General features: G+C 42.9%; 1 protein-coding gene across 1 annotated transcript; it reads right to left on the reverse strand.

Moving 5' to 3' along the window:
• Positions 1–632: 632 nt before the first annotated feature.
• pskh1 (protein serine kinase H1) lies at positions 633–8,957 on the reverse strand. Its single transcript, XM_035157343.2, has 4 exons — positions 8,602–8,957; positions 7,224–7,988; positions 5,980–6,897; positions 633–4,112 (listed from the first exon to the last, which is right to left on the reverse strand). Exons 2-4 carry the CDS (start codon positions 7,290–7,292, stop codon positions 3,795–3,797), a joined length of 1,305 nt encoding a protein of 434 aa, XP_035013234.1. The 5' UTR covers positions 7,293–7,988; positions 8,602–8,957; the 3' UTR covers positions 633–3,794.
• Positions 8,958–9,162: the final 205 nt, after the last annotated feature.

Below are 9,162 nucleotides of genomic sequence, written 5' to 3' on the forward strand. Positions count from 1 at the left end.
TATATAAAGTATTTATATCACATGATTAAATTACAGTGTTGATCGATTTTAAATTGTGTTGATGTTGTATATTTATTGGTAGTGTGTGGAAGGGTAGTACCACACCTGGCAACCAGAGGGCCCACAGACACCACTGTAGCACAGTGTCTCCACAGTGTGATGCTGCGTCTCCACCAGCAGAGGGCGCTGTCTACAGTCAGCAGCGATACATAACTTTATTATAACAGGACTTATTGTGATAGAGAGATAGATAGATGTATTGATATATGTATAGATAGATGGATGTACTGTATAGATAGAGAGATAGATTGATGTATGTAGAGATACATGTATAGATAGATATAGATGTATATAGAGATAGATAGTATAGATAAATAAATGTAGATAGATATATATGTATAGATATATAGATAGATATATATAGTATAGATATATAGATGTAAAGATAGATATATGTATAGATATAGTTATAAATAGTATAGATAGGTATATGGATGTATAGATAAATGTAAAGATAGATATATGTATAGATTGTATAGATATAAGGACAGTATCGATCTGTCTGACAGAATCAGGGCTGATATCAGTGCTGAGAGAGAAACCCACTGATAAAACAAATGAAATATGAAAAGTCTGGTTCAGGTGTTTTATTGGCACATACAACTTACCATTAAAAAAAATAAAAAAGTTAATGGTAGAGGAATCAAAGTGTTATTCATTCTGACACAGTAACAAAAGATGAACAACTGTTTTCAGGCAACAGTGTTGAGTTGGCTACTTCATTTAGGACAGCATTTATACATAATCAAACACACACATTATGTAAAAAACAGGAAACGAAAACTTGCTGACATTCTGCAAAGACTGCTAATGAACTCATTTTGGTTATAATTGAACATACAATAAGTACTTGGAAGTGCTGCAGACTAATTGAGCCACTGCAGTTTCGTTTGAGTTCCAAATGATTTCAAATCATTGTGATTGTGATTCTTGTATATGGCTTTTTAAAAAGGGTTGAAAATGTTTGATTTCACACATAAGCTTTGCTCTATAAGAAATCTGTGAACCAGCAGCCAGAATGAAGGCGGCTTCTGTGTTGTAGAAAGTATGACAATGATACTTCACTGACAATGTGTACTTAAATATGACCACAGGCATTTTCTCCGTGAAAAAGGAAACAACGGACACATCTTGGGCAACGTATCTCTCAAACACAGGCAGAGTTCAGGTTTAAGTGCTGTGATACCAGTTATGACTCAAGCCTCACTTACAGTCTTAAGAAAACAAATGCACTAACAGTTTTCTCCCACCAGGAGGTGAGATATCAGATCAGATGACAGCAGAGGGACAAGGAAAGTAAAAAAATATCCTTACATCAAGGAAAATGGAAAGAGTAGCATCAGAGAAACGACATTCTGGAGCGAGCGAAGGCCGACAGACAAAAACACAAGGAAAGACTGAGGTCAGCTGACATGGCTCGGTTAGGTTTCCAGTACGTGTTAAAGAGTTCACTTTATGAGTCAGGGGGGGGCGGGCAGATCACAGCAAAAACACTCATATGAAGAAGAAAAGGCCACAATGTACCATCTGATTTACACTGAGAGTCCACTGACAAATACATAACAGACACACTAAACAAAACTCTATTCAACTTTGTACATGAAGTGCTTTGTCAGATTAAAGAAATAAAACAAAAAAAGGAAAACGAGGCCCATCAATTTTTTGTGTTACTACTAATATCACAGTTTCTGACAGATTTGGGAATCAAGACCATTAAATGCCAGGAATCTCTGGGAATCATTAGAAATTCATCCACAACAAAAAGAAACGACAGTAAAAATCCAGAGCACTGAACTGTAGTGAAGCACCTGATCATTCAAACTACACCACAGTATCACACAAACTAAAGTTTTCAGTATACTGTTATTATACCTCCAGCTCTGAGTAGTGCAGTGGTCACAATACGTCATCATGAGAGGACGATGATCATCCACATGACGGGTATTGTACTGGTAAAGATTCAGACTCAAAAAGAAGAGGAGAGAGAGAGAGAGAGAGAGAGCAGAAGAGTGTGTTGTACTATAAACAAACATCGTTACTGTGGATGTTGGGGATTTGATCAGCTACAGCTCTGCTCTTAAAAGGGAAAGTTCACGGGGTGAAGTGTTTCCAATACAATTGAAGATATTAGTGACTTATCTTCAGACGTAATAAAACAACAGAAAAAACACAACATGCCTCCATGCTGCTCGTGTGGTGTCATCAAAGTGTCCACAAGCCCCGACATTTCATATTCCACTGGAAACAAGGTCAATTCCACCGTGTTCACCAGAAAAGTCCACCAGAAGTGGATAAGCTAGCAGACGTTAGCATTTCCAACGGTCCCTGAATGCACCTCGTCAGAAGATATTAGACTTTGAGGCTTAAAACTTGGAAAGATTACCTCGTTCAGAGTCGAATATGAAATATCGGGTTTTGCAGACACTCGTATGTCACCACACGAGCAGTATGGAGGCATGTTACGTTTTTTTCTGTTGTTTTTACACATCTGAAGATAGTTCACTAATATCTTCAATTGTATTGGATTCAGCTGCAACGCTGTTTATCCCTGAAACTCCAAAAGTGTTTTGTGGGAGATAATGAGTGAATTTTCATTTCCTGGGTGAACTCTCCCTTTAAACCTCGATCGATTCAGAATTAAGTGCACACGAAGAGAAAAATTAAAATCTTTCCTAAAAAATGCATATGCTAGGTTTTCGTAAATCACGTTTTAAAAACATACATATTAATGGCCGACATGCTCCTCGTTATCAACCCACATACCAATATGTCAAATGAATGATTTGAATACTGCTCTTCTCTAGCAGGGCAGGCTAATGGCTAACACCTTTGGGGTCAAGTAAAATAAAAGGAAGTAGGACTGTATAATACAATACATTTAAGATTAAACACAGAACAGCTTCACAATCTTTTGACAGCATCCGAACACTGATGTTAACAGAGCAGTAATGGCAAGATTAGATAAGCTTTGAATTGACTACTAGAAAATATGCCTTCATTTTGGCCTTCAATAGCGTGGTGGTGTTGCAGTGTGTTTCCATCGTCCATATCTTAAGACAAGGTCCGTACAATAAGTAAAATAAGAAATTCACAGCAATTTTCAATCAGGAATGAGTGAGGGGGGGGGGGGGTTGGGTTCCCACTTCTAGAAGTATCCCCTTCTTCTTAGAAACGTCAGTACCCAGAACTCTGTTCAACAGATCCTCGCAGAAGGTCATTATCCAGTGACCATTTGAATGGAGACTAATAATCACGTCAACAATAATAAATAAATATGTAGAGACACAGGAATTGAAAGACAAAAATGAAAAAAGGAGTGGAAGGCACCGTCCAGCCCAGGAGAAGGTGGAGGAACGGACGGAGAGATGATGGAATGAAACACTTCGCTGGTGTGTCCTTCTGTGTCCTCATCAGGAGACACAATACCATAAGGATCTCATTCATTTCACTGTCTTTATGGATCAGGAATCACCTTTGATTTGCTCAATCGCCTCAATTGGCTCAGTTACTTTTCAACCTCAATTAGATTTTTGCTTGAAGAAACTGATTCAGTCACATTATTGCCTTCTTTTTTAAAAAGGCAATGGTTTTTGGGGGGATTTTAACCCATTTTGGCCTTTAACACTGGAAGCATCATAGAATGGTGGCAGTCATTGTGAAAGATCAGTCTCTGTAGTGCTGTTTCCCTTAAAGTACAAGGTCCGCTGCAGTCATTAGCTGTCCTGCTCCCTGCGTCAGCCGTTGTACTGCTGCTGATAGCGACGGTTCAGCTCGCGCAGCTCCTTCTCACGCACCCGACGGGCTTTGTTGGATTTGGTGGAGCGGCTGGAGCGCGTGGACTGTGCCGACTTGGTGCTGTGGCAGCGCGAAGACGCCCGCTTCAGCAGGTTCTGAGATATACAGCGCTGTAGGTTCTTCATGGAAGAGGATGCGGCCATGCTGACGACCCAGGGGTGCTTGAGGGCCTGGCCAGCGGTGAGCCGCTCGCTGGGGTCCACCGTCAGAATTCGCTCCACAAAGTCTTTGGCCAGGTTGGACACACTGGGCCACGGCTAGAGACGGGAGACAGATGTGAGACATGTTAACAACAAGCTGAGTCAGTGCCAGGATTAAACCAGTGGTTTCCTAACTGAGATGTGGGCGCAGAGCTGTTTCTAATACTCTGCCTCGTAGCTGCATCACATAGCACTAATCAACGGAAAAGGAATTGTTAATGTTATAAGTTCAGTTTGTGCTGTTAATAATTATTTTGTTCTTTTATTCACATTTATTTTTGTCACCTCCTTCGTAATGCACGTAAAAAAGTATATAATAGAACCTGATAAAATAATTGTGTATGAAGCTCCCTCCACTAAACACAAGAGGGCAGCAGAGCAATAGAAAGCTGATAATGTCCCGTCCACTAAAGACAGTACTTTGTTGTTTAGGTTTATTGTACACAATGTGACTTCTAAGATTTTTTTTTAAATAGTCAGACTTGATATTGAATTTCCTGTGTCTCTGAATGTCAAGTTTCCATGTGATCTTATGTAAAATAAAATGTCCTTTATATCAAATGTTTTTGGAAACATCTGTTGAGTCTGTTTGGTATAAATGACGAGTCGTGAGTCAAAACCTCCGACAAACACTTAAGAACACGACTCTACATTTTTTGTCTGTCCAGGCTGTGATTCATTCCTGGACTGCAGCTGTAAACATGAACATTATTTGTCACAGCTGTAAAAGAACAAATCCCTGAGGGAAAAACATTAGAGTCTGCTCCAGCTCTCACTTAAAAGCTTATTCAAAATACCCCAATCAATGCAGAACCATCACAGCAGCACAATTTTGCTATTATTTCATATTCGTAGAGATTAAGACAGTGAACAAGGAGACAAACCTCTTTTTCAGTCAGTGTTACTTTACTATTTGAACCCCTCAGCTTAAAAACAGGGTTCGTGGGGATGATTGGTCAGATGTGACTTTATCTCACATGTCAGGTTCAAATCTGGACTCATCCACAGATTAGAATTCACACCTCAGGGTTGTGTGCTTCACTCAACCAGCCAAGTTGCACTTAACATCCACGTCTGACTTTGACTGAATTTTATAAAACGTATAAAGTGTATTTTGTCATAATTAACATATTAATTGTTGAGTTATGGCCAAGAACCTGCACTGTGAGGGCACAGTGACCTTTAAACAGCAAAGTCCTCTCAGTTCCTCGTGATTGCAAATAGTCATTTGTGCCAGATATAATAAAACTACCTGCGTTCCTAAAGCGTATCACATTCACAGCATTGGGACAAACATCAGGTTACACCAACCTTGACCTTTGACCCCCAAAATCTAGTCTCTTCATCCTAGAGCCCAACAAATTTGAAGAAATGAAAAAGGCAACGACAACCCGAAAACCTAAAGCCTCCAGCTGCCGCCACAGGGGCATAAAAACTGAGATGATCCGACTACTCCCTGTAAAATACGACAAAACCACGGAGCTATTATCTGCGCTGGAGAAGCTGTATGTGGGGCAAACATTAACCGAGGGCCTCTTTGGTAAAACCCACTTGCAACATAAACATCCCACGCTATGAAACAAAGGAACAGACTAGTCAGCATTCTTCCAACTAGATACACAGATAGAGCATAAATTATTGTGCACACACACACAGGGGAGGGGGCATATTGACTTAGAGAGGTTGAATAAATGAGACTGAGGTAAAAAGTACATGAGGTCGAAATGGACATAAAGTGAGAATTCAGGAGTTAAGTGCAAAAATGTGTGTATCAGTGTTAGAATCGTGCCACCTCACAGGAAAAGCTGAACTTCTTGGAAATTTGTTGACAAAGCCTCCTGCGGTGTGAGGAATGTTGTCCAAATATGGGTGAAGTCTGCTGGAGAGCGTGTGTGTGTGACTTGCATCTACTGTAACTCCTCACCTCTCCGGAGAAGCTGTACTTCCCCTTGAGGATTTGTCGGTACAGCCGCATGCGGTTGTCGTCCTCGAACGGCATGGTTCCACTCAGCAGGATGTACGATATCACCCCCAGCGCCCACATGTCCACAGCGTTCGTGTAGGGCTTCCTCACCAGGATCTCAGGCGCGATGTACTCCGGCGTGCCGCAGGTGGTCTTCATCAGACACTCGTCCCCCTTCTTCCTGCTGCTGGCCAAACCGAAGTCGGTGATGATGATCTTGGAATCGGCCCCGGGGTGATAGTAGAGCAGGTTCTCCGGCTTCAGATCTCGGTGAGTGATCCCCAACGTGTGGAGATACTTGACGCCGTCCAGCACCATCTGCAGCACCCGGGTGGCATCCCGCTCTGTGAAGGAGCCACGAGCGATGATCCGGTCGAAGAGCTCTCCTCCAGTGGCGAGCTCCATCACCATGTAGACACGTTCCGCCGTCTCAAACACCTCCATCAGCTGGATTATATTGGTGTGACGAACACGCCTGAGAACACACAGCTCGGACTCGCACACCTCCCTCCCCTCCCGATAACGAGTCTCTATCATCTTGATGGCGTACGGCTGCCGCGTGCTCTTGTGTTCCACACGAACAACCCGGCTAAAACTCCCTCGTCCTATCAGAGCTTTGATGTCGTACTTGGCTGTGACCCGTGGATCAAACTTGGCTCGATATTTTGCCACCTTCTTCCGCTGAGGGTCCGACAGTTCGGACGCGTCCTTGGGCGGCTGGGCGGAAGCGGTAGGAGTGGCAGCTTGTGCCTGGGCCTGATATGGGGAGGTGGAGTCGGCCTTGTCACCGCCCCCACCCCCGCCCATCTTGCTTCCAGTGCCATCCCCTCGTATGAAGTGCTTGAAGATATCTGTCTGGGGGGGCTGCGGAGGATCAACCTGAAAAATCATCAAATAATGTTATTAGAATAATATAATTCACATTCAATTATAAACACAAATCTTTAATAAGTAGCTAGATTCACTAATTAGTTGATCTACAGTGAAGTTTTCCTTGTTAAGCTAAAACACAGTATTTTCTTGCACGAGCTTGACAACGTGAGGAAAGCATAGTTTTCTCTGCTTTTATATCAATATAATTTGGTGGGTCTGACACAACAAGACATCTGAAGACAGGCTGTAAGAAGCTGTGACATGCATTTAATACAGTTACGTGACTTTTAATAGAGGACATGATCAACTTATTATAAGTTTCTTTTACTGACCTTTTTGACCAGGTCCAACTGAACATCCCCCGGAGGCTCAGGGAGGACCTTACTGTTCCTGCAACCCATCACATCACCTTGGGCCGCTGCCCATTCAGCCACGCAGGCCACCAGGAGCCCTGCCTCATCACCGCTACAGCAGATTCAACACACTCAGGACATCCAACATCCAGGCCGTACCCACGCGGAGTCAGAGGGTTCATGAATAAAGCTGATTACACCCCCTCAAGTCCCAATGAGCTGGCATCAGCAGTCACAGCTCATGAACACAAGCAATACATCCACTTAGGTCCAGTTTAACAGCCGAGGAGCTCATTAATGCATTCTGGTAATCACGTCGGGCGTCTCCACTCCCACAGCAAGTGCTTTACCATCGGGTCACAGTTTTCTTTTATAGACCTGTGTTGATGGGTCTTATGCCCACACACTGTATGCAGCCAGGGGGGGGGGACCTCAAACCCCTTGAAGAAGCTACCAGGGCCCCATCTCAGATGACGTTAAAATGTTATGGAGAAAATTGCAACGGTGGGTTTGGATCCTCGCTGCACAAACAACGATTGATCAGGAGAAGAGCTGCTTTGAACCAACTTGTAAGTATGGTCGCCTTTAGCAGAAATGCATCATCGTCCTCAGGATTCACGCAGAACTTCCACAGACAATCACACCATCAACTCTGCTGGGATCCATCGGGAGAAGCTGCAGCGTCAGCAGCGGTCGGACTGCAGATAGAGCAGCTCCCCTGGAGAATCACAGTGGAGGGAGGCTCTGAAAGGAAGAACGTAAAAATGCAATATGAAACTCGAGACTTCATGGTTTGGGCTCAACAGATACATGGACAGGCACCGTGTCTGTGGATATATGCTGAATACTGACATGGCAACAGCTTCCTGTGAACATTGTGTGCACAGGGATTTGCCATTTTGCCATTTTGCCAATAAAGGAGGACATATTGTAAAAGTCAGCTCGTGCAGGGTTTGATCACAGACAAGTTTTAATTTGTCATTTTAAAAAGAAAAAAACCTCAATTACCAGAAAGTTTGTTGGAGTTATTATTAGAAATATTGTGTAACAAATGTGTAACAACTTCCTTTACTTTGTCAGACATGAAAACAGCTGATTAAGAAGAAAGCTCCTTTAAAATCAAGTGAAAACATAATAAAATAAATGAAACATGACACTGTGAATGTACTTAAGAGACTTTACAGTGTGTTTAAGTTCAGTTAAGATAAGGCCTGAGCCATGTCAGTGGTTTTTCTTTCTGCACCCAAAACACCATCAGACCACTTCTCTCGGCAACGTATGGAAACTGTGCGACTGTCGGTAAAAACATCCACAATCGTTTTAACAAAACAAGTGACAGAGTGACTTTGAGGCTCACCTCGTAACTTCGGAGTGTGTGTTAGCATGCTAGCTAGCAGCTAGCAGAAGGGCAGGACCCGCAGCTCTGCCAAACCCAGCCTCCTCACCCCACTCTCACTCAGCTGAGCTCTCCATTTTCACCCCGACTTCACAAACAACTCCGCCGCGTCTCCGTCGGTGAAGCTGCGGTGTCAGCGCCGCGCTCTGCCGCTTCTCGGCCGGGCAAGTTTTTCTGAGAGAGAGGCGAGGCGGTTGGAGGAATGAAAAAAAATAAATAACGGTAATAAAAACACACGCAGAAGTTGGTCGCTCCCCTGGACGGTGTTTTTCACTCAGGACCCAGATTCCCACAGGCAGAAGAACGGGAAGCCAGTGAATGCAACACGGGGCTTCCGCTTCATATTTTCAAAATAAAAGGTTAAAATTCCTTCAAGCAACGTGCCTTTTCACAGAGATGGAGGAATTAACCTTTTTTTGGTTTATTTATTTGGTGGTCCATATCTATCTATCTATCTATCTATCTAATCTATCTATCTCTATCTATCTATTTATCTATCTATCTATCTACCTATCTATCTAT

The sequence above is a fragment of the Hippoglossus stenolepis genome, chromosome 5, assembly GCF_022539355.2.
Source record: "Hippoglossus stenolepis isolate QCI-W04-F060 chromosome 5, HSTE1.2, whole genome shotgun sequence".
Lineage (NCBI taxonomy): Eukaryota > Metazoa > Chordata > Actinopteri > Pleuronectiformes > Pleuronectidae > Hippoglossus > Hippoglossus stenolepis.